Below are 27036 nucleotides of genomic sequence, written 5' to 3'. Positions count from 1 at the left end.
TTAAACACAACACTATCACCTCCCGGAGCGCAACAGATCACCATCACCCCATTAAACACAACACTATCACCTCCGGAGCATAACACATCACCATCACCCCATTAAACACAACACTATCACCCCCTGGAGCATAACACATATCCCCCATTAAACACAACACTATCCCTTTGGAACGCCAACACACATCACCACCAACACCCCCATTAAACACCTTTTCTCACCCCCAAGGCATAACTTTTATCACCATCACCCCATTAAACACAACACTATCACCCCCCGGAGCATAACACATCACCCTCTTCATGGTACACAATTAAATACCGACAATCTCAATATTAACGAGACAATGGAACTTGAAATCCGACCACTTTATCTTCTCCTCGTCCAGCCATTCTTACAGTCCTTGCATTAAATGTTCTTACAATCCTTCTTCTCGTCCTCAATTTTACGTTCTTACTGTCTTTCTTCCAGCATTCTTCCACCTATTCTTTCTTGGGGTCTTGCCAGTCCCTTTTACCCTTTCTGATCCTTACCCCCCTCTCACCACCCCCCCCATCCTCCCCCCTCCCCCAGTACAGGTTAGGAAGTCATATGGATCCATTTTCAACTCGTTTTGTGTAAAAGCCACCTCCACGCTTCCCCCCCCCTCCACCCTCCACTCCCGCCCACACACACACACAAAGTGAGGTCACCCTCTCATGCCTCGGGTGAGATATTGAGAGAGAGAGAGAGAGAGAATTTTTCTTTACTTGTCCCTTACAATTTTTCACTTTGTTTTTTTCATATTCTCCATATTTTCACTTTTATTTATTGTCTGATATTTTCTTCCTCTCTTTTATTTATTCTCTCTCTCTCCCTTTATCATCTCTACGAAAAATTAAATTATTTGCTAATTGTTATTTGAGGAAAATTACGAAACAGTCCGAGACAGAAAATATTATAGAAAATGTTTAATGTAGTTACCCGTGCATAGTTATGGTTCAGAGGGTCCAATGGAAAATAAGGCTGAACATAACATCACACCAAAACACTCCATTCATCTCTCTCTCTCTCTCTCTCTCTCTCTCTCTCTCTCTCTCTCTCTCTCTCTCTCTCTCTCTCTCTCTCTCTCTCCTCTATCTCTTTCTGAATCTCTCTTCTCTCTTTCTCTCACTCGTTTTCCTTCTGGTTCTCAACTTCGTTCTCTCATACTCCTCCTCCTGCCTCTCTCTTTCTCTCAAGGTTATAATCGCTTTAGCAATCACCACAGCACCACAGGGCAGTCAGGTCAGTAGTCATACACACACACACACACACACACACACACACACACACACACACACACAGGTAAATATAAAATATTATTCCCCTATTGTTTGATTTATTATTATAAGCTGGAGAGGTCCCGTGAGTAGAGCTTCCGGGGCCGTGTGTGTGTGTGTGTGTGTGTGTAATAATAATAATAATAATAATTAACGGTTTATTGAAAGAGCATGGCAGCCGGAAGACTGAAAATATACAATTACATAATTGGGGAATGGGTCTCTTGATTTACAAATGATGTACAAGTAACATAAGTGATACAAATATGACATATAATAATTAGGTGTTGATAATTTTTACAATGGTTGGGACTGGGCTGTTCTTGTAGCAATCAGTTCGTGCTCGTATGGGCTGGATGCGGTTGGGCAGGTGTGTGGCCAGGACAGTAGCTTGGGGCAATGCAGGTGTGCTCCATCCTTCAGGTTAGGTCAGGTGAAGCCGTGAGGTCAGGTCAGGTTAGGTCAGGTCCAGCCACACTCAGTATTGCTGTGTTTTTGTGCTTTTCCTTCGAGTTAAAATTGCCACTTTTGTATATCAATTGTGGGTTGATCGTCAATCTTTGCACTGTACTGTTGGTGTGAGGATGTTGATAAATCCAGATGGGAAGGAGGAGATTGGGGAGGGGAGAGCCCGACAGACCGGGCTGGCAGCTGTCTCCATGTGTGTGTGTGTGTGTGTGTGTGTGTGTGTGTGTGTGTGTGTGTGTGTGTGTGTGTGTGTGTGTGTGTGTGTGTGTGTGTGTGTGTGTGTGTGTGTGTGATCGACTGACTGACCAACTATTGAATTGAATAACTGACTGATGATTGCATGACTGACTAACTACATCTTTTCTGGCATAACTTATAAACAGAAAGACCTTAATGTATGCATGTATGTATGTATGTATGCATGTATGTATGTATGTATGTATGTATGTATGCATGTTCTGATAAATTTAGAATGGAAATAGTTACGATGTTTATACTTAAGACATAGGCTGTGTATGTATATAATAAGATGGCCCTGAGATCGTGTTTGTCTTGAGGGTAGGAGAGGTCGAATGGTAGAGAAGAGGCATCAGCTGACGTGAGTTGAGAGAGAGAGAGAGAGAGAGAGAGAGAGAGAGAGAGACTCAAAAAGGTCGCTACTGACGTCAAACACTTACATGATGTGCCGCGCCTTTTATTCTCTATCAATATCTCCCTCTCTCTCTGTTCATCTGTCTTTCCTTCTCTGTCTTTCTGTCTCTTACACACACACACACACACACACACACACCTAAGCGACAGTATTTGAACACAAGGGAGGAATATGTCAGAGCCGTCATGTCCGTTCTCTACCTTTCTCTCCCTCCCTCCCCTCTCCCTCCACCCCCCCCCCTTCTCTACCACGTACGATCCCTGGTGCCTCTCTCTGGTCACCTGGGATGTGAAAAATGATTGCAGGATATAGTTCGCCTCTTTGTTGGTCTGTCTGTCTGTCTGTCTATTCTGTTACTGTCTTTCTGTATGTTTGTCTCTCTCCAACACAGCACACTGGCAGAGCCTCTCTTTCCAACACAGTATACTGAAAGCGTCTCTCTCTCTCTCTCTCTCTCTCTCTCTCTCTCTCTCTCTCTCTCTCTCTCTCTCTCTCTCCTCTCTCTCTCTCTCTCTCTCTCTCTCTCCAGTACACTACCCACTACACTTGGAGCGCCCCTGTCTCTCACTCTCCTTCCTTTCTCTCCAACACAGTATACTAAGCGTCTCTCTCTCTCTCTCTCTCTCTCTCTCTCTCTCTCTCTCTCTCTCTCTCTCTCTCTCTCTCTCCAGTACACTATACTACACTTGGAGCGCCCCTGTCTCTCCTCCTTCCTTTCTCTCAACTTGTTATGCTGAAAGCGTCTCTCTCTCTCTCTCTCTCTCTCTCTCTCTCTCTCTCTCTCTCTCTCCACTACACTACACTTGGGGCACTTTGTCTCTCACTCTCCTTCCTTTCTCCTCCAGCACAATTGTCACTGAAAGCTTTCTCTCTCTCTCTCTCTCTCTCTCTCTCTCTCTCTCCAGTACACTACACTACACTTGGAGCGCCCCCCTGTCTCACTCTCCTTCCTTTTCTCTCCAACACAGTATACTGAAAGCGTCTCTCTCTCTCTCTCTCTCTCTCTCTCTCTCCTGCACTACACTTGGGCGCCTCTGTCTCTCCTCTCTTTCCTTTCTCTTTCAACACAGTATGCTGAAAGGGTCTCTCTCTCTCTCTCTCTCTCTCCTCTCTCTCCTCTCCACTACACTACACTTGGGCCGCCCTGTCTCTCCTCTCCTTCCTTTCTCTCCAACACAGTATACTGAAAGCCTCTCTCTCTCTCTCTCTCTCTCTCTCTCTCTCTCTCTCTCTCTCTCTCTCTCTCTCTCTCTCTCTCTCTCTCTCTCTCCACTACACTACACTTGGAGCGCCCCTGTCTCTCACTCTCCTTCCTTTCTCTCCAACGTAGTACACTGGAAGCGTCTCTCTTTCTCTCTCCCCCTTTTTTTATAAGTTTATAGTAAACGTTGGATGGAGTGTAAAGCCGTATACTGCCGGGCTTTGTGTAGCGGATGTAAATATTTGATGGCTTGGACGCGGGCTTCACCACACCGAGTTGTCATTTTTTTTCCCAGGTTATACTTACTGTGGCTTATACTTTACCCTTTGCATGAAAGTTAAAACATTTATTATGACTTAGTCTGTTCAAGTGTCTGTCATCGCTCAAAAAAAGCCCAGAATTATGAGGGCCAAGATGTGGGCGTGGATAACCTTTCATAGGGATAGCCAAGGGTGAAATCTGAAGATCATTGGCCCACAAAATGACTGACCATATCGGCGACGTCTCTAAAGGTACATCGTCTCGGTAAAGGCCATGTTTATCCAATACGTAAAGTCATCTGTGTGTAAGTGAAGAAGCCTTTGCGTTTGTCTTCAGTAATACGATTATTGTTTGCTTTTGTTATTCAGTTTGTTTGAGTTGCCAGGCTTCCAGGGACGTTCGGTGATTGCTAACTGATTCTGTGATGACGTGGGCTGTCTCTTTCTCTGTAAACAGCAAGAAACACAAATGTCCCCAAGTTTGTTTCCTCTATAATACGTCTGTTTACGTGGGATGTCTGCTGCTGTCTAAAAAAAAAAATTACAAAAACGCACGAAAGCTCTTTGTTCTTGTTTGCATGGGATTTTTTTTAGTATTGTTTGTATTCTGGTATGCGTTCTTTGTTTGATTTTAAGTTTGTTCACCTCATGACAGCTGGATCATTCGACAGCAAAGATGACAACTGGAGATTAATGTATTGTACCATAAGTGCTTAGCCTAATCATCCCTGTTGTTGACGCAGCTGTCGTTACTGGTACAGTTGTTGTTATGCAGCTGTCGTTGCTCCAAGTGCTGCCCTCTGGTGGCGATGTGATGAAACCGGTACACCAACATGCCCCGTAAACGCCGATAGATTAAGAAATAGATTAGTGATAGATTATCAGATAGTTAATCCCTTGAGTCTATTAATACCTCGATAGCAGGAAAATTGACTTAACTTACGTAAGCCTTTGTAATAAATCATCTCTTGTCATTAAACTGGGAAACATGCACATTAAGTTGTCTTTATTGTTGGAGATTATGAAAATGGCTGAATAAACTCACATGCAACCAGTTAGTTAGACATTTCCTCAGATTTAAGAATATTGTTATGTTAGATTAGATGCAGAGTAAATGATGTCGTTAGTCTAGTTTTTAATGATATTTTTTATTTATTTTTGTGTTTTTATATACCAAATTACCCAAATGTATGTATGTATGTATGTATGTAAAAATCACTCAGGTAGCATCAGTAGGAATATGACAAGTCACACTTCACCTATCACACCTTATATTATCGCCTGTCATCGCCAGGTAGGGACAGGCGAGTCAGGAGTCCTCTATCACTCAAGCCGTATAAGGTGAGGCCAATCAGGTACAGGTGAGTAGCTGAGGATGGTACGCTAGGCGATGGACGAACATTGGCACCTGTCTATCTGTGTGCCTGTCTATAAGTCTATCTGTGTCTCTGTCTGTGTGTCTGTTTGAAGTGTTTATATTGACAGTGTCGCCCCAAACACACACAAACACACACACACACACACAAACACATACACACACACACACACACACACACACACACACACACATTAACGCTGACTCCCTAATACATCTTAATCACATCCAGTTATCAATATAATATATATTTTTTTTACTGCATTACTCAGCCAAGTGACCACGTTTCCTTACCGACTGACTGAATAATTTTCCACGTGGGTTGATCCTTGTTTGTGAATATTTATGGCAATTTATGATTTATTTTACTTTCAATGAATATCCTTGTGTTTTTTTGTTTTTTCCCACCTTCAGAAGAGCTTAATAAGACGTGTTTATTTTCTGGGGAATAATTACCTCAATATACCTCTAATAATTTAATTAGTTGGAAATGTATGAGGGGTTGGGATTCATCCTTTAATATAATTGGATTAATTAAACCCCTGTGTAGGTAAAGGCCTCAGCTTGGTGTCCTGCATCCCTCAGATAATATTAATGTGTCAGTTTGCTTGGCACACTGTGGGTACCGTCACGTCGTTATCCCAATATTAACGACTCGGAGAATATCTCACCTACCTTTAACCTCCACGACGATAACCTCGTCTCCTAAAGCTGATCACAGTTTTTTTTTTTTTCAGTGTAACACCGTAATTTTTCCTCTTAAGTGTAACAATACAGGGTGTTTCAAAATGGCTCTATACACACTACCTTACAAATTTTCTTGAAGATCGCTTGCGTATCTGTATTAACACAGCATCATTGTCCTCATTTGTGGGAGACTCCACACAGTAAGAAATCAGGATAATGTTGCCTTTGTTCTGTATTCTCGCGATATCCAACAAAATATACATGTCAGTTTTACTATATCTTTCTTCTGAGACACCCTGTATTTGTTCAAGCCAACTTGTATCCTACGTTACGGCACCACTTTGACGACGCCGCCATCGGGGGTCTGACTGTTGTGGTTCATACGAGATACATCCTAGGTTTCTGGTCACACTTGGGGAAGACCTCTGTGTTAGGTATCCAGTACAGTTAGTACCCGCTTACCGTATGCTGTTCATTCGCTTAACGCACAGATTTTCTGGAGTGTTGTTTGTTCCTGCATCTTCCATCTTTACCAGAGGGCGACGCGACACAAATAACGCATAGATCGTAAAGGAATACCTCCAGTTCGAGTAATCAGTAGGTCCAAGAAGACTTTTTGATGGCAGTAGGTCCAAGGAGACTTTTTGATGGCAGACCAGATGGAACTTCGATAGCTTTCTGTTAGCATTAGCGCACGTGTATGTATAAGCAAATGAGTTCCCGGGAAGTCGCTGGCTTGGGAGTGCTGGGAGGGAGAGAGCTAAATGATGGGTGTATTCGCCAGCAGATCATTCGCTAGCTGTGTTTCGTGATAGGGAATTTTAACTCCCTCCATGCATTACTTTTTCATTACTGCAACTAACTTTCCCGGGAGCCCTGCTGTCGTGTGTCGCTTGTGTGTGTGTTCTACTTTATCACGAAATGTACCTCATGCAATTCCTTCCAAGCATAAGTTCCTCTCTACCTCACGCAATTCCTTCCAAGCACAAGTTCCTCTCTACCTCATGTAATTCCTTCCAAGCACAAGTTCCTCTACCTCACGTAATTCCTTCCAAGCACAAGTTCCTCTCTACCTCACGCAATTCCTTCCAAGCACAAGTTCCTCTCTACCTCACGTAATTCCTTCCAAGCACAAGTTCCTCTCTACCTCACGCAATTCCTTCCAAGCACAAGTTCCTCTCTACCTCATGCAATTCCTTCCAAGCACAAGTTCCTCTCTACCTCACGTAATTCCTTCCAAGCACAAGTTCCTCTCTACCTCACGCAATTCCTTCCAAGCACAAGTTCCTCTCTACCTCATGTAATTCCCTGATGTGTCTGAAATGTGCGATCTCCGTGACACTAAGGAAATTTACAACCTAAGTTATATAAGGGCATCTGGCAACCTGATTCCAAACACTTTTACCAAACGAGCAAAATAACCCTAATGCAGTGTTTATTTAAGTTTATTTCTTCACTCTCATTCTTTCCCCGAGTGTAAAGGGGAGTAAAAAATACCCAAGAACACTGTAATTTTTTTTTCCCAACCTGGTAATACTGCTGTACAACACATAGCGGTATCTAGTAAATATAATTCGGCACACTGGCTGCCATTTCCCAAACATCCTTTTTTTTTTTTACTAAACTAACAAAAATCATAATTCAATGTTTTTTTTTGTTTTTTTTCGTCATTCTTACCTAAACAATATAATATTTTTCTCCTACGTGGTAATTTTGGCTCGTGTATACAAAAGCGATACACGTTATACATTACATTTTGTTTTTTTTTATCTCAGGATGGTGTAAGAGGAAGAGGCGGCTCACCAAAACGCTTTAATATAATGTTAACTTACTGGCTCTTGCTGTGTGCTTCCTCTTTCATCCTTGGAGAAAAATAAATATACGAAATAGGAAAACAGAGACGGAGAGGAAGATAAAATAACACGAATAATCACAACATTAAATAATAAAAATAAAATAATAAAAAATCATCAAAGAAAACGGAGATACGTGAAGAAAGAAGAAGAAAAGAAACACAACAATAATTAACAAAATTGAAAGACAAAGCCGAAAACGTGGATGGAAAAGTTTGAGTTAAAAATGGGGGACAGAAAATATGAGATAGACGGTGATAGATAGACAGTGGTTGATAGATAGCGGGTGATAGACAGTAGATGATAGACATTGGTTGATAGACAGTATATGAGACAGAAAAAGAGATATGTAGATTGATAGATAGAGAAAATTGAGAGAAATGAAACAGATAGAGAAAAATGAAAACAATTGGCACTAAAATTTAAGAGAGAGAGAGAGAGAGAGAGAGGTTCCTACATTTCTATTCATTAAACACAATAGTGAAAAACCTCATTAACATAACACCTGAGGGGAGACTACTGTACCTTATGTGATCCTTGGGTAATATTGTTGATGTTTTCTATAGTTTTTCCTTAGTTTCCCACTTTATTATTCTTTCTTTCCTAGTCATTTTTGTAAGTCTTTTTTGTTTCTTAATGGACAATAAATAGCTGAGAGAAGCCGAGTGATACTTAACTTAATGGTGAGTAAAAGGATTCTGTTATGAGTGTATATTATTGTTACGTCCGGGAATGACAGCAGTCAGTGTTCTCGTGGCTATTTTAAATTAACGCATCAGGAGTTAAATGTAAATGCTGGCGTTATCAATGACACACACACACACTCACACACACACACACACACACATGACCAGAGAGAAAGAGAGAGAGAGAGAGAGAGAGAGAGAGAGAGAGAGAGAGAGAGAGAATAAAACAAAACAATTAACAAGTTATCTGTCTTTCTTCCCCACCAGGATGATGATGATGGGTGGCTCCCCCTTGTGGTGGCTGGCTTTCCTGATAAGTCTCCACGGCCCTACCACCCACGCCTACGACCCACCCGACACGCCCACCATCCACGCCCACCACCCATCTGTTTCACCCAACCATCACATCAACGCCCACTTTAAGAACGTAAGTTGCTAGCGTGTGTTCGAGGGCTCAGAGAATTAAGTTATTCTTCATCGACTTGTTGGGGATTAATTAGCTGGTTTGTTTATTAATTATGCACAGGTGACGTCTAGAAGTATAAGTACAGGTGAGACGAGAGGGACTACTACTCCTACTACTACTACTACTACTACTACTATTAATAATAATAATAATAATACATAGTCAGAATGTAGGCCGAACTTCCATAACTTCATTCTCCCATTCGTGGCCAAAGTCTCTTCTTACGGGGTTGAACATAAGACCTACCTCACCCCAACCCCTCTAGATAGTCTCTTGACATAAACTGGAGATCCTGAAGAGAAATCTCCTCCTTGATGTACTCCCAAAAGACCAACATGAAAGGTCCGTCTCTATAAGACATCCCCAGGTGCCTTAGTCTCACACCTGACCAGCATTCTACAGTGAGTAATAGGATTTTGTTCTCGCGTGGGAGTCTCTCTTGAACCTGGATACCTTTAAGGATTTATAAAAGGATATGTAAATTGATACGTGGTATTTTTTTTCCCAAGGATGTATCACTGAAAGGTATTTATAATGCTCGCTTAATTACAGGATGATAATGGATTTTTTTTTTTACCTGTAATAGATGGTTGAACGTAATCATTTGTTCATGAATGATAGGTGGATTATAGATGATAAGAGATAGAAGGAAATATAATCGTGAAGGATAGATAGATAAATATATAGATAGATAAACACAAAAATGATTTACAGACGAGAAGTTAAGCTGAAGATAAAACGATAATGAATGATGCGAGAAAGGGGAGAGGGTGATAAATGAGATTGTTTGATAGAGAAGGAATGATTGGAAGGAAAATTGATAGAGATTAAATGGGGGAAGGAACGTTGTAAATAATTATTGAGGAGGAAGGAATGAGGAAAGAAGGGATGAGGAAAGAAGGGATGAGGAAAGAAGGGATGGAAGGATGTAGGAAGGAATGAAAGATTGAGGACAGAAAGGAAGCCGTGTGTGTGTGTGTGCGCTTGTGTTTCACCAGAAAATATATAAACGAGAGGTAAAGAAACAAGTGATTAAAGAGAGCAATAAGAAATAAATAAAGAGAGAGGGTAAAGACGGTGGCTTTACTTACAAGTTTTATGGCGGTGAAGAAATTTGGGTCCAGAATTTCACTTTCCTAGGAGAGAATGAGAGAGAGTCAGCTTAGCCAGCACCACCTCTCACTTACACTCCTTATCAAATATAGCTTCTAGGTCACTCTTCACCCTAGTTTGTTAATTACCCTTAATTTTCCCCTATCTCCGCCGTCTCCAATAATTATACCAACCATTTACGTTTTTATGGTAATGATGCTTATAATTTCCGGCTAGTATATATTGAGAAATTATTCATAATTGTTTTTGTATTTTTAGATTCTACCTGTTGTTATTAAGGTTAAAATTCACCTGTTAATAATTTTAATTCTATTTGGTTTGTAGATTTTAAAGAATAATTTGTATCTAATTAGTAAATACAAATTTGAGGGCTGATCTCTGGTTCAGGGCGGAGGCATTCCCTGTACAGTTCACCCAAGTGCCAATGGTTACCTGACTTTACGGTTGGGGAACTTTACCGTGTTATACCCACACTGTCCTTCGTGGTCCGCCAGGCCTATGTGACCCACTTTTACTGTTTTACTTATTAGGATTCTCTTTATTAGTCGTGTAGTACAGAGAGAGAGAGAGAGAGAGAGAGAGAGAGAGAGAGAGAGAGAGAGAGAGAGAGAGAGAGAGAGAGAGAGAGAGAGAGAGAGAGAGAGAGAGAGAGAGAGAGAGAGAGAGTATACAGCCCACCTCGCATAAAACCACAACTATGAAAGAGAATCACACACCAGCTTAACACTGCTAAAACAATGACACACACACACACACACACACACACACACACACCCCACACACACACACCCCCCCCACACACACACACACACACCCCCACCCCCCCCCCACACACACACACACACACACACACACACACACACACACACACACATACCATCTTTACATTACCAGCACCAAACAGGCATCAAGTACCTGGTTGTCTGGCAGTGAGACTCATAACACGACACTCCAATTTCCTCCCGTCCCAGATATCATCTCTCATCAGGGCTCTTGAACACATTGAGCTCTATACTCATACATCTGGTTGTTCCAATGCTCACTTATGAGAGCCAATGGACAGGTGTGTTTATTTTTATTTTTTTATCTTTCGTGTTTCTTGTCTGTCTGTCTGTCTTTCGGTGTATGTGTGTGTGTATCTCTCGTATCTTGAGAGTAAATTAGGTATTCATGTTCACATGTTTCAAATACAGATGTTCAGTTTTATAGTGTTCAAATATGTGACTCTCTTTAGATATGTTCAAAAGATTGTCTTAACGTGTTGCAACAAGTGTGTGTGTGTGTGTGTGTGTGTGTGTGTGAGAGAGAGAGAGAGAGAGAGAGAGAGAGAGAGAGAGAGGGGTATCACAGAGTAACACTAATGTTCACAATATCTCATTGATTTTAAACCTTAATATGGTATTAACTTTTGGGTCAAACAAACACCATTAGTGAGGGATATTAAGTGAGTGAGTGAAGGTGTAGTTTGTGCAATAGTGATTAATAATTTATTCATGTCGAGCCATCATCGTGTGTGTGTGTGTGTGTGCGTGTGTGTGTGCGTGTGTGTGTGCGTGTGTGTTTTGTGTGTGTGTGTGTGTGCGTGTGTGTGTGTGTGTGACTACATTTCTATATTATTGAATAAGTATGGAGTTTTTAGATTCAGTTTGCTTGTAAGTATATTTAGAAGTTTTAATGTTTTCTCCTAATCCATATTTATGATGATTTTTAACCATAAACTAACAGTTGCATTATTTTTGTTTACCTCTACACATAGGTAGTTGCATAATGCACACACACACACACACACACACACACACACACACACACACACACACACAACTATGTACTTTGAGTCCTGTTTGACCTCAGCCAATGGAGGCCACGTATTGAGACCCGAAAGCCCGATGTACGATAATGTGTTAGGAGCTGAGACTCATCTTTCCGATGTACGATAATATGCTGTCAGTTGTGACTCATATTGCAGGTGTACGATAATCTGGTATCGGGTAAAACAGATTTTCCCCGATGTGCGATGAAGTGTTATTAGCTGCGACTTGGGTTCCCGATGTACAATAATGCGTTATCATCTGAGACCCATTGGTCCCGATGTACGATAATACACTATTACTAAGAGCCATAAGTCCGATGTACGATAAGGTGGCGATACTGTACGATAATGAGCAAGTCGGTAACAAGAGAGGCACGCTGGGTGGAAGGTGTTACGTCATAAATATAAAAGTGTATAGAGTGTCACGTCCTGGTGCCACTGTCGGCTTAATAGTGCCAATAATGGTGCCAATAATGGTTTCTGGGCTCACCTCCACACGGTGTTATAGTATTAGGGGTGTGTGTGTGTGTGTGTGTGTGTGGAGTAGAACTAAGTAGAGAGGAGTTTGGGAAGAATGAGAGAGAGAGAGAGAGAGAGAGAGAGAGAGAGAGAGAGAGAGAGAGAGAGAGAGCAACTGTGCCTCACCACCAATAATCCTGGACATAACAATACCCGTGCCAACTGTTATTGTTATCTGTGCCAAAGAACATTAATCTCTCAAGTCATGTTGAAATTGGGACCCTAACCTAACCTAACGTAGAGGGATTTTTTTCGCTACATAAGAAAGGTGTTTTTACATCTGGGTCACTACAGGACGAGGCTTTCACTTAGGTGGAGGATGAGTATTATCACCTCTCACTGTAAACATCAAAGAGGTTTTATGTTTTGAAGTTGTTTGACTTTGATGATGTTTTGTCTGTTTTTCTATCTTTCTCTCTGCTCTATGTGTCTATATGTCTATTCTCTGTGTCTTTCTTTGTGTTCTTTGTTCCCCTCTCTCTCTATTTGTCTGTCTGTCTCTCTCAGCCATAATTATTGATCATCAGTAACCATCTCGTTGTGATTTACGTCCCCATAAACTACGATACACAAATAAAAACACAAACAACAACAACAAACTCACCGCCCCCTTCTGATAATTCAAGCCAAGTTAAAGGTCAAATATCTCTTCCATTCCAGCCAGAGTCGTTGGAGGCACAGATGGCAGTGTTGGAGGTCATGAGGGAGGACTGTGAGGTGAAGATGAGGGAGGAGAGGAGGTTTTTGAAGCAGATGAGGACAGGTGAGATGGTGAGGGACACAAATGAGGGGATAGATGCCGCCTACGATGATGCAGAAGAGTACAGAGTCGTCGAAAACAACACCAAACCCAGGACGAGAACTTCAGATGAGCGAACAGAGAACATCGATGATGCTAAAGAAAACGAAATTACGGGTAGAGAAAATGAGAATCAAATCAATATAGAAAATGGGATTCAGGTCATCAGAGAAAATGGAAACCAGGGCATTAGAAAAAATGGAAACCAGGGCATTAGAAAAAATGGAAACCAGAGCCTAAAAGAAATCGGAAAGCAGGTTGTTAGAGAAAATGGTAATCAGAGCTTAAAGGAAGATGGGTCTGTGGTCGCCTACTGTCCGACGACGTTCGACGACGTGTACTGCTGGCCACGGACACCTCCGGACACACTGGTCACTATCCCGTGTCCGTCCTACGTCCAGGGCTTCCCACATGGGGTAAGAACCTACAACACCTGAATCCATGAGCGTTTTTAACCTAACCTAACCTAATCTAATTCATCCTGACAACATAACTTAACCTAAGCTAATCTAACCTAACCTAACTCAATCTAACCCAACCTAAATTAATCTAGCCTAGCCTGACTTCGTATGCATGTATATGTATACCTCGTTGAATTATATGTATGACCAGATCCACATTGTATTTTCTTGTGTATATGTATAGTATATGTATATCGTGGACTTGTTCTATGTATATTATTTAATACATCGTCAATTGTATGTATATGTATACCTCGTGGAATTATATGTATATTATATGTGATGGACAGAGCCAGGCGTCCCGGTACTGTACCTCACAGGGCACTTGGTTCCGGCTTGACGGAGGGAACAGTTCCTGGACCAACTACACCTTGTGCTCCCCCACCTATGTTGTGGCCGAGAGTGTCAATATGACCCTCTATAGGGTAAGTTCTCCCCCTCTTCAATAGTTTCGTGTCCTTCCTTCCTTCCTTCCTTCCCTACCACTCCTCCACCAGCACATTTCCATTTACCTATCCTCCTGACAACACATTTCCTGCCACCAGCTCATGTCCTACCCTCCTTCCTATCCCTATGACAAAACATACCCTCCCACCAGTGCATGTCCAGTCATCCACCTGCTACACTCGCAAGGGTCGGGGAACTTTTTTTGGGTATTACCCAAAAATTTTTTTGAGTAAAATGAAATTATCCCCAGACTTCAAAGTACACTAGTACTAGTGTACTTTGAAGTCTCTGTGCTAGAGAGACCTTCACTACATATCCGTCACCATATCAGCCTTTTTTTTCTTTTTGTCACTGGCCTTGCAAAGAGAGGGAAATATTCAGCCTTTTTTCCTTGAATCATTAAGAGCGTAGTAACATATTTAGCAGTCGACCTCGGGGCGTTAATTTTGTGTGGGTCAGGTCCCTCTTAGGTCGTGTTAAAAGGGTAAATGTCATTATTTCGGGAGTCTTGGATGCTCAGATCTCTCTCTCTCTCTCTCTCTCTCCATGTATCCCATGACAAATTACATTTTAGTGAATCAAGAGTATATAGAATTTTACACATCCCAACTGCTCTCCATCTTCTGTCTCTTTCTCATTCTATGTAGTCTCTCTCCCACCTTCTCTTTGTATCTTTATCTCTCTGTGTCGCTCTAATGAAAAATACAAGTATAATCACAAACGGAGTTGAAAAGACAAAGCGTAAGAAAGATGGAGAGAGAGAGAGAGAGAGAGAGAGAGAGAGAGAGAGAGACATACGCAGGTCGGATTAATTCACGGCGAGGGAAAATAAAAAAAATATTGATCACCATGTCAATTATCAACAAGATGATTTGTTGCTCTCTGTCAAACCGACTCTGAACCAAATTAATTCAACTCCACCAGAAAGAAAGTGTAATTAATCCCTTTTATTCTCAGAGTTTTGTTCAAATCCAATTACGTGAAATAGGGAGAAACCTTACGCCGTGATGTGGCGATTTGATGGAACGTAGAGGAGGAAATTAGTGATTAAGGGAATATATTTGGCGAAGAAGAATTTGGTTGTCGAGCGAATATATTTGGTGGAGCTGAAACTCTACGGTACCAAGATGCCGCGTTTCACTAACTATTGCTTGTGTCAACGGAGACTTAAATTTAACACACACACACACACACACACACACACACACACACATACACATACATATCACCTCCCCACCCCTGCATTTTTTTCCATTTTCATCTATATGTAAATGCTAAAAAAGACATCTTTCTCTATTCTTTTTCCTCTCCCCTTCCCTTTTTGCTTTCCCTTTCCCTCCTCCCCTCCTCTTTCTCTCGTCTTACTCTCCATCTCCCTCTTCCTTCTTGTTTCCTCTCCTCTTTTTCGTTTCCCTCATTTCATCCTTCTTCCCCTCCCCTCCTTAACCCTCTCCACCGCCCTATTCTTCTCTCCCTTCCTACTTTTCTGCCTCCCCTCCTCATCCCCTTCCGTCACCCCCCGCCCCCATCCTCATCACTCCTTTTTACTCCACGAACGACTGCGAATTCAATTTATTTGGTAATTTAAATGTTAATGTATTTCGTTGTTTAGTAGATCGTTTTGTAATGAGCTAAATATGTTGTGTGTGTGTGTGTGTGTGTGTGTGTGTGTGTGCGTGTGTGTGTGTGTGTGTGTGTGTGTGTGTGTGTGTGTGTGTGTGTGTGTGTGTTTGTCTCTCTCTCTCTCTACACCACACCACGACTTCACTAATACCACAAAAATAAAGCCTTTCAGGTTCTTTTACGGCTTAAGACTGAATAAACAGGAAAATTAAGACGCTGAGTAAATTAACATAGAGAAAAGTGAAGTAAACTAGATGCTGTTGTTTACCCTTGAGCTTAGTCAGGGCCAGGATGCGTAGTTTACCTTTGAGATAAGTCCTACCTACCTCCCTCCTTTCCCTCCCTTCCTCCTTCTTTGCCTTCCTTCCTTCCTACCCTCTATCTCTCTTGTCCACTGTAATTTCCTCCTTCCCCCCCTCCCTTCCCCCTTATTTCCCGCCCTTCCTTCTTCTTTCCCTCCCTTCCTCTTTCTTTCCCGTCCGTCCTTCTTTCCCTCCCTTTCATCCTCCTTTCCATCTCTTCCATCCTACCCTGTATCTCCCTCTTCCTCTGTCCTTCCCTCTTTTCCTTTGTTCTACCCTCCTTCTTTTCCTTCCCTTTATTTTTCCTTTCCTCCATCTCATCATCCCCCTTCCTTACCTCCTTTCCTTCCTCTCTCCCTCCCTCCAACTGTTCTTTCCTTCCTTCTTTTCCTCCCTCCCACGACCAACCATACTAACACCAGAACAACTCCACCTCCTCCTTCTCTCTTCACTCCCCCTTGCTCCTTCCTTCCTTCATCCTCTCCCTTCCTTCCTTCCCTCCGTCCTCCCTCTCTCTTCCTCCTCCTCCCCCTCCCTCCCTGTATCCTATATGAATAAAAAGGTAATATCAGGGACACAAGACCTTTATCGCCTCTTCCTCATAAACCAGGTAAAAGGTTTAGCTCTAACAGAGTCAAAGGGGGAGTCTTGGTAACTCAGGGCTGATAGCTATATACCCGTGAGTTTATTCCTGGCTAATGTGTTTTAAAAAGTTAGTTTGTTTCTTGGAAATTACCCACGTGTCTTTCATCTCTCTGTGCCACTCTGTTTGTGTTTGTCTGTATCTCTTTGTCTCTTTGTCTATCTGTCTGTCTGTCTCTCGAGGAATGTACCGAGTATCATTCCTCTATCTCTGGCTCAGTTTTGTATGTGTCTGTTTTCTGTCTGTCTGTCTCTTTTATCTCTCTCTCTCTCTCTCTCTCTCTCTCTCTCTCTCTCTCTGTTTATACCCCCTCTCACTGTTTTCCTCCTCAGCTTTTGTCCTCAGAAATTCTCTTCAAGTTCATCCATATTCAGAAATTAAACCATTATCTCTCATTCTCGTCTCCCTGTTTATTCTCGTCTTCCTTCCTATTCTTTCGCTTTATCATTCTTATTGTCATCCATCTTTTTAAATCCTCTTCGCAGTTTTTCGTCCTCCCACGCACACTATTCTCCTGACGTCCTTCCATCCCCTATCCATCATCAGATTTGTGTTGGCTTGCTGCCTTGCCTATCGTTTTTAACCTAATCTAACCTAACCTAACCTATTTCTACTACTACTCCTATTAATTAATACTACTACTACTACTGATAATAATAGTAATAATAATAATAATAGTAATAATAATAATAATAACTGGGATAAATATTTAATTTTGTCGAAAGATTCAATCTCGGTTACTCATAAACAATCACTCATACACGGTACATGGTCACTCATAAAGTCACTCATAAACTGTCACTCATACAAGCTGCCACTTATAAATACTCACTCATATACAGTTACTCATGAACACGGTCACTCACATATTTCTATATATATATATATATATATATATATATATATATATATATATATATATATATATATATATATATATATATATATATATATATATACGGTATATAAAAATGGAAATTGCACTTCCATGTTTTTCATGTCAGTATTCAAGAGGTGTCGAACCCTTGTAATGGAGATTCACACTCTCTCTCTCTCTCTCTCTCTCTCTCTCTCTCTCTCTCTCTCATCATAATAAAAGAGATCTCATTATCCCCCGCTCTCCCTCACCCTAACCCATTCTTACTCATCGTATGGTGAGAGAGGAAACATAATGGTACCATCCTTAACCAACCCACCCATCCCCTATCTCAGTACCAATCCGCCTCACTCTTTTTTCTGTTCTGTATATCCTCTTCCTTCCTTAGTCGCGATTTTTTTTCTGTTCCATACATTTTCTTCCTTTCTGCATCCTCCTTTTTTACTGTTTCACGAATCCTCTCCCTTGTTGTATCATCCTACCCATAATCTCACTTTTTTCTGTTCCATACATCATCTCCTTTCTTCACTCTCCCTTTATCAGTTCCATACATCATCTCCCTTCCTGGATCCCCGTCTCATATGACTCGTTTCCTCCAGGGCCAATATTCAGGGGGTGTATTTTTGTATATAGTAAAATACTGCGTCATTCTTTGCAACAGTACGTCATTCCTTGCAACACTGTGTTATTCTTTGCAACACTGTGTTATTCTTTGCAACACCGTGGGGCTATTTACAACGTTGTGTCATCTTCAAAAATGAACCGCGATATCTAATCTTCACGTGATCTTAAAATGGCACCCCAAAACGGTAATCAAATCATAAAAATACCTCTCATATATCTTTACCTTGCAATCATACCTGATCTATATAATGAATGACCATAATACAGGATGTCTCAGAAAATTGTACACAGACAACCATACAGAATCAGATCCCAAAAATTTATAGTCTAATACCAACATTGTCCTCACCTGTTGATGGATGATGGTCTCCCACAGGTAAGGACAATGTTGCTGTAATTACCAAACATTCACACAAACTTTACGGGAAATTTCTATTAGGCTTTGTGTATACATTTTACTGAGCCACCCTGATATTATGAGGCGGGAGTCATAAAGGGATATGACTATTGGCCCATAAAGGTTAATAGTGTTTAGTCGAATGGTTGATATGGGGCGGCGGTCTCGTTATCGAAATTGGTTCAAATATACTGAAGAGTGGATTACTTTTACTGAGAGAGAGAGAGAGAGAGAGAGAGAGAGAGAGAGAGAGAGAGACTCACAGATAGTTAGATAGATAGATAGACAGACAGACAGACAGATAGATAGACAAACAGACAGACATATAGCTAGATAGATAAATAAATAGATAGATAGATGATATAGATGATAAGGAAGATCACATCATTATCGCCCAATCAATATCAGAGGACTTTGAACGGGCGAAACAAATGTCGTGATTCTCCAGAAAATGAATAATAAATGGTGATAAAAGAGAGAGTCAGAAGAATATAGTGAAGATGTCAGCGTGGTGACAGGAGGGAGAATTAAGGTGGGGGAGAGGGAGGGAGAGTTAAGGTGGGGGAGAGGAGGAGAAAGCAAGGTGGGGGAGAGGGAGAATTAAGGTGGGGGAGAGGGAGGGAGAGCAAGGTGGGGAGAGGAGGAGAGTTAAGGTGGGGAGAGGGAGAGCAGGGTGGGGGGGGGAGGAGGGAGGGAGAGTTAGGAGGGGAGAGGGAGGAGAGCTAGGTGGGGGAGAGTTAAGGTGGGGAGATGGGAGGGAGTTAAGGTAGGGAGAGGGAGGAGAGTTAAGGGGGGGAGGGAGGGAGAGTTAAGGTGATGGAGTGTGACAGATTGAGGGAGAGGAGTGTGTGTGTGTGTGTGTGTGTGTGTGTGTGTGTGTGTAAAATACCTCAGGCAGGTGTCAGTACAGGCACCATCTGGCTGTTGCAATATACGAGAGGAACATATGTGTACAGTAGTTATTGTATTGCTTCAACAAAGTTCATGGTACTAAAAGGTGTGTGTGTGTATATATATATATATATATATATATATATATATATATATATATATATATATATATATATATATATATATATATATATATATATATATATATATATGTGTGTGTGTGTGTTTGTGTGTATAGAGAGAGAGATTCTCTACTAATCTCTCTCACTCCTTACCCACCAGGCCTGACCCTCGTTTCAACAAACACCAATAGTCGTAAATATAGGGAAACTCTCCACCTTCCAGCCTCTCTCATATACGACCTTCCCAGTCCCTTTCAGACTCTCCAAAGACCCTCCCCAGAACCATCAGATCTCCTTAGGCCCCTTCAGACCCTTCCTAACCATCTTAGCACCCAGGCCGTTCCAAACCCTCCCGAACCATCCTTAGACTATTCCAGGTCTTCAACTTTCCCAGTCATCCACATTAGGTTGTTCTCTTGTTATGTATTTGGAGGACTGTGTTGACTCTCTCTCTCTCTCTCTCTCTCTCTCTCTCTCTCTCTCTCTCTCTCTCTCTCTCTCTCTCTCTCTCTCTCTCTCTCTCTCTCTCTCTCTCTCTCTCTCTCTCTCTCTCTCTCTCTCTCTCTCTCTCTCTCTCTCTCTCTCTCTCTCTCTCTCTCTCTCTCTGAGCTTGTCTCTCTTCATCTGTTTCTTTCTCTGGCTTCCATTCTCTCTAGCCCCTGTCCTTTATCTTATATTCACTCTTCTCCCTTTCTTTCTCTCTCTGTCTTGAATGTATTTCATAATTAACATAACACTTAAAAGGCCTTTGAAATATTTATCTCTTTTTCCCACTTAACCTCCCCTCTTTATCAAGCCTTTTTATATCTCTCCTTTCTTTAATTTTCACTTTCCATCTTTATCAAGTCATTTTCTTCTTTCGTTTATCACTTCCCCTCTTTCCATTAATGGTCACTTCCCCTCTTTATCAAGTTATTATCTCTTCCCCCTATTTACGTTAATGTACACTTCCTCTCTTCATCTACGCCTTTAATTCCAACCCTCTTTCCCCTCCCCCCTCTTAACGCTAATGACTTTTTCCCCTCCTTATCGGGGCTTTTTATATTTTTTCCTCTTCGCTAATGGACACTTTTCCTCTTTATCAAGCCTTTAATTCTCCTCCTCTTTACGATAATGCCCACTTCCCCTCTTTTTAATCCACTTTTTCCCCTCTGACTTCCGTTCTCTTAATGGCGACTTCCCCTTCAATTCCCCTTGTCTCCCCCCTCTCTTTATGATAACGGCCACTTCCCCTTTATTACCCTTCTCTTTCTCTCCCTCTCTCTCTCTTTCCCTAACACGGTTCCTTGATCACCTGCCTGGCCCCACCCTTACCTGTCACCTGTAATAGTTACCCCCGTCCACACACACACACACACACACACACACTCTCTCTCTCACCACTCTTCTTAGCGTGTTACAGCCCCTCACTTCTCTCCCTCACTCACACTAGGCTTAGCAGTTTATAATCACTCTACCTCTCCCTGGCGTCCCTCACCACTCTCCCTCACTCTTCCTAGATAATAATCCGTGTCTAATCACTCTCCCTCCCTCTCCCTGGCGTCGTACAGTGGCTGCCTGTAGTAAGGGTGGTGTCGTACGTCGGCTACAGTGTCTCCCTCGCCACATTGATCGTCGCCTTCACTGTACTCGCCTGTATCAAGTAAGTCCTGTACTGGTGACTCAACTCTTGGACTGGTGACGCAACTGCTGTACTGGTGACTCAACTGCTGCACTGGTGACTCAACTCCTGTATTAAACCCATTTTTTTTCGCTAGACACTTAGGAAACAAAGTACTAATTTATTCTAATACTCGACCAAATTATTTTTTAATAGTCCATTAAAAGCTTTACTCCAGTGACTATATATTACGATCTTTATTTTAGTTTATTTCGTTTTACCTATTTTTATTTATTCTTATTTTTCGTATATTTTAGTTTATTTCGCATTTTTCTTTCAGTTTATTTCGTAGTATTTTTTATTTCAGTTTATTGCGTTTTTTACTTCTTTTGAGTTTATTTCGTATTTATTCTTTTATTATTAGTAGTAAAAGAAGTAGTAGTACTAATAGTCATCGTTGTTGTATTACTCTCAATTTTATGTTTTTTTTAATTTAAAGATTGTGTCACGTCTAATTTCACTTTAAATCCCCAAATTTACTCAGAAAACAGAAATTATTCTTATTGTGAGTTTCCTCTACTTGACGACGTAGTGCAAACAACTTATACTGACAAGGGAAAACAAAGAACAGTAAACAGAGGCAGACAAGTGACCCCTAGTGAGGTTGTTTGTGATAGTATGGTATAGAAGGAAGAAAATATACACAATAATGATGGATAAATCATACATATAAGAGAAGAGAGGAGAGGAAGGGATGGGTAGAAGAGATGAGGTGAGAAGGGAGGAGAAGTGAATAGGAGAGAGGAAGGGAGAAGAAGAAATGAGATGAGAAGGGTAGATAGGATAAGAAAAGAGATGAGATATAACTTTACTTACCAACAACAGGTTTAATCATGACTATCCTCTGATTGGACCTAAACTTGAAGCAGTTAAACTAGATTAGAGAATACTGTACGTCGTGTGAGTGAGTTAATCCCAGGCAAGCTTGTGTTCCTGCAGTGTAAACCTTAGTCTAATATTACCTGAGCTTCGTCGCACCAACCCGGGGGCCTTAAGTGACGGTGGAGTACGTTAGATTATGCAGCAGTGTACAGACAAGCCGTCACTATTGCTGTTGATCTAACTCCCGGCTGATGTTAGCTTTTTTGTGTGTCTGTGTCCCCCGAAAGCTAAAAAAAAAAAATATTGTGTATATTGTGACAGGATGATGCTGTGTTATTTTATAGTATAGTTCCGGGTTGGTTTCTGGTTTAGTCTAGGATGGAGTTATGAACGTATTATCTATCTTCTCCGTATTGCTCTTTAGATATATGAAAACAATATATATTTTTGTAGTTATTTAAAACCAATGCAAAGTTAAACCAATATTAACGTGGTCGTGTTGTTTTCTGAAGAGTTTTAGCGATGCCTTGAGATTACAACAGGAAAAATCATACTAACACAACCGCTGACCTTACCTAACCTGACCTGACCTGACCTGACCTTATGCCCGGAGACGACTACAATGACCCTTTGATTATGTGAAAAGAAGAAAATATAATCATTCCACACTACAATAACAATTTTAAACCAATATTAATGTTTTTGTGTCATTTTTCTGCAATATTCTAATGATATGATTCGAGATTACAAGACTAAAGCTGACCTGACTTACCTCTCCTTAGACGCTTGCGATGCCCGAGGAACACCCTACATATGCATTTATTCCTCTCCTTCATCTGCCGGGCTGTGGGGGCTCTCACCAGGGACCAGCAACACGACCTTTTCCTCACGCCAGAGCCTTTACTGGATGGCGGGGTGAGTCTTCCTGCAGGGTGGTGGTGGGTGGTGATAGTGTGTGTGTGGAGAGACAAGAATAGAGAGAGAGAGAGAAAAGAGAAAAATGACAGTGATAAATTGATAGTTATGTAGCATCAGAGTGACACACACACACACACACACACACACACACACACACACACACACACACACACACACACAGAAGAGAGTTAAAATTAAAAAGCAATACATTAAAAGAAAGAGATACATACGGTAAAAGAAGATGCAGGTCTAGAAATGACTGAAAGATTTTTACGTAGCTGGAGAGAAAAGAATCAACAACAATAACACAGAAACAAACGTAGGATGATGGCAGGTAACTCAGACACACCTACCTATAACTTGCCTAATTTAATTACCATACCTTTTAATGTTTATTTTGGTTATGTTAACACATCATTATATTTTAGTGTTTTTCCTATTGTATGTCACCAACTCCTTCCCCTTCTCCCTCTGTTCCTTTTCTTACTCTTTTTTCTTCCTCTATCTTTTCCTTCTTTCCCTCCTCCTCCTCCTCCATATTTTCCTCCTTCTACTCCTCCTCTACCTTTTGTTTCTCCTCATACTCGACCTTTTTTGTTTCTCTTCACTTACTTTTCCCTTCTCTTCCTCTTTTTTCCTCTTCCATCTACTCCTCCTCCTCTTCCTCCTCCTAAACCCCCTAAAAAAAACCCCTAAAACCACCTCCCTACACTCCCCAAAAGACTAACCCCACCAATACCCCCCACCCACGCCCTCTCACCCCCCTCCCACCCCCACCACTTCCCCATCCCTATCACTCTTATCACCAACATGTACTAACCCCTCCTCCCGTGACAGACGTGGGGTTGTCGGCTGTTTACGGGCTTGTGGCAGTATTTCATCTTGGCTAACTACGCCTGGATACTGATGGAAGGACTCTATCTACATAACCTGATCTTCCTGGCTCTGTTCACCGATAACTCTGCCATTACTCTCTACATCGTTCTCGGCTGGGGTGAGTATAGGTGGTGGTAGTGGGTGTCGTGGTGGTGGGGGGTGGTGATTGTTGTAGAGGGTATTGTGGTTGGTGATGTATAGTGTTGAGTGGTGGTTGTAGTGATACGACCAGCCAGTTTAAAGTAAGCATGACGACCACTGTGCACATGACCTTTTAATGCTTTGGGGGAAACTGTACTCTTGTTTTATTATGTTTTATTGTGTGTGTGTGTGTTTTTTTTTACTGTGTTTTATTGTTTTAACACGGGGAATATATAAGTATGTGGGCAGAGAGAGAGAGAGAGAGAGAGACTAGCACACAGGAAGTAATTCATCAACAAACCTTTTACGTTGATTGACTGTATCGAGTAGTTTATCTTTTTTTTTTTTGAGGATTTTTTTGTTTCGAGAGTAAATCCATCGCTATTTCACTAACATTATAGGCTAATCTCTTAAAACACACTTTAAATCCACGTTCACACTTTAAACCCACCAAACACTCCTAAATTTAGAAATATATAGATAGATAGATAGATAGATAATACTCGTTACTGTCAGATTACCTCCTCCTCCACTTTCAGGACTACCCCCTCCCCTACCATCTCTCCCCACTTTCAGGACTACCCCCCCCCTACCATCTCCCCCTTTCAGGACTACCTCCCCTACCACCCTTTACTGCTACCATCTCCCCCTTTCAGGACTACCCCCTCCCCTACTCTCCCTTTCAGGACTACCTCCTCCCCTACCATCTCCCCCCTTTCAGGACTACCCCTCCCCTACCATCTCTTTCAGGACTCTCCCCTACCATCTTTTTCAGGACTACTTCCCCCTTTCAGGACTACCCTCCCCTACCATCTCTCCCTTTCAGGACCCCCCCTACCATCTCTCCCCCACTTTCAGGACCCCCTACCCCTACCATCTCCCCCCCCCCTCCCCTCGTATCAGCATCACTAGGGTCATCTTTCACAGTTTAAGCGACACTTATGATAAATGACGCATTAAAAAGATCTTTTGAGAATTTTTATTTCTAAAAGTTTTCCTCCCTGAGTTGAAGAGTGTGTGTGTGTGTGTGTGTGTGTGTGTGTGTGTGTGTGTGTGTGTGTGTGTGTGTGTGTGTGTGTGTGTGTGTGTGTGTGTGTGTGTGTGTGTGTGTGTGTGTGTGTGTGTGTGTGTGTGTGTGCCCCCATCTCCCCATTTCTCTCGAATTTATCAACTCCCTCTCTTATCTATCCGTTTTTCTATGCACCACCATTATCATCACCACCTCTATTCTCTCTCCTCGTCACAGGACTGCCGCTGGTGCTGGTGCTGGGGTGGGTGACGGCGAGGATGACGGCGGAGAACACTCTCTGCTGGTTCACTAACGAGAGGCCTTGGGTCTTTTGGACGTTCATAAGAGGACCCATATCTACTTCCATCGTGGTGAGTACCTACCTGGTGATGTTGAGTACCTACCTGGTGGTGTTGAGTACCTACCTGGTGGTGTTGAGTACCTACCTGGTGTTGTTGACGACCTACCTGGTGATGTTGAGTACCTACCTGGTGATGTTGAGTACCTACCTGGTGGTGTTGAGTACCTACCTGGTGGTGTTGAGTACCTAGCTGCCTACCTGGTGGTGTTGAGTACCTACCTGGTGGTGTTGAGTACCTACCTGGTGGTGTGTGCACCTACCTGTGATGACCTACCTGGTGGTGTTGAGTACCTACCTGGTGATGTTGAGTACCTTCCTGGTGGTGTTGAGTACCTACCTGGTGATGTTGAGTACCTACCTGGTGATGTTGAGTACCTTCCTGGTGGTGTTGAGTACCTACCTGGTGGTGTTGAGTACCTACCTGGTGATGTTGAGTACCTACCTGGTGATGTTGAGTACCTACCTGGTGAAGTTGAGTACCTACCTGGTGGTGTTGAGTACTTATGAATTACACTGAGATGGAAGTGAATTTTAGTGTTGTAATTTCAACATACCTTCTGTTGTTCGACGCACGCACTTACATACATACATACATACATACATACATACATACATACATACATACATACATACATATACACATACATTCATACATACATACATACATACATACACACATTATATCCCCTCCAAAAGCGCTATTTCAATATTACAAGAAAACCTCAATTTCCTTCTACCGGCTGCCATCATTTAGGCTTCAGAGAACCACAGTGGTCGGCGGCAGCTTCCCCGAACCGCTGATAAAATTGAGTTAGAAAGAAATGGAATAACCCAAATTGCTTTCTGTTCATCCACGTTTCAATTTTACTGTCCAGAGGTTGTGTTTCGAGGCTAATGCTCTCTCTCTCTCTCTCTCTCTCTCTCTCTCTCTCTCTCTCTCTCTCTCTCTCTCTCTCTCTCTCTCTCTCTCTCTCTCTCTCTCTCTCTCATATCTGGAGAAGAGTCAGGATTTGTGTGTGTGTGTGTGTGTGTGTAATAATAATAATAATAATAATTAACGGTTTATTGAAAGAGCTTGGGAGCCAGAAGGCTGAAAATATACAGTTACATATTTGGGGAATGGGTTTCGAATTCCAAATAATATACAAGTGTGCGTGTGTGTGTGTTTAATTGTCTTTGTGTGTGAGGGAAGGAAGGAAGGAAAATATAAACCAGGTGATGTGAAAAACTCGTGTGATCAAGAGTTTGTGTTTGATAATTAATTACTACTTGGATATCGAGGTGTAAAAAGCTATTTAATTGGCTATTAAAATTGATATAATTAGTTTTCTGTTTAAATTACATGTTGTTATTATTAGAACACGTGTGTACAGGGTTTTACGAGTGATTATGTATGTATGTATTGTATGTATGTATGTATATGTATGTATGTATAGAATCAAGAACAAGAACGAAAAAAAATGTAAATATATGAGACTTTATTTAGACTCACTGACGGTAGATGGATTGTTACTCTTCCATACCCCCTCCACCTACTTACCTTCCACCCTATTCCCCTCCACCCACTACCCTTCCACTCATTTTCTCCACCCTCCTCACCCTCAACCTTCATCTCACCATCCCTCCCCCTCCCCCCACTCATTCCCTTCCACCCTCCACCCTCATTCCCTTC

General features: G+C 41.8%; 1 protein-coding gene across 1 annotated transcript in view; it reads left to right on the top strand.

The window, feature by feature from the left end:
• LOC121877348 (parathyroid hormone/parathyroid hormone-related peptide receptor-like) overlaps positions 1–27036 on the top strand; it is a 53689-nt gene that overhangs the window by 10070 nt on the left and 16583 nt on the right. Inside the window, exons 2-8 of the mRNA XM_042383070.1 lie at positions 8751–8910; positions 13052–13606; positions 13942–14076; positions 21128–21219; positions 22842–22974; positions 23815–23971; positions 25241–25374. Coding sequence (XP_042239004.1) covers positions 8752–8910; positions 13052–13606; positions 13942–14076; positions 21128–21219; positions 22842–22974; positions 23815–23971; positions 25241–25374 — 1365 coding nt within the window. The 5' untranslated portion in view covers position 8751. The remainder of the gene's footprint in view (positions 1–8750; positions 8911–13051; positions 13607–13941; positions 14077–21127; positions 21220–22841; positions 22975–23814; positions 23972–25240; positions 25375–27036) is intronic.

Source organism: Homarus americanus, unplaced genomic scaffold (genome assembly GCF_018991925.1).
Source record: "Homarus americanus isolate GMGI-L3 unplaced genomic scaffold, GMGI_Hamer_2.0 scaffold33468, whole genome shotgun sequence".
Lineage (NCBI taxonomy): Eukaryota > Metazoa > Arthropoda > Malacostraca > Decapoda > Nephropidae > Homarus > Homarus americanus.
Note: the sequence above shows the minus strand (reverse complement) of the source record. Positions and strands in the feature narration are given on the sequence as shown.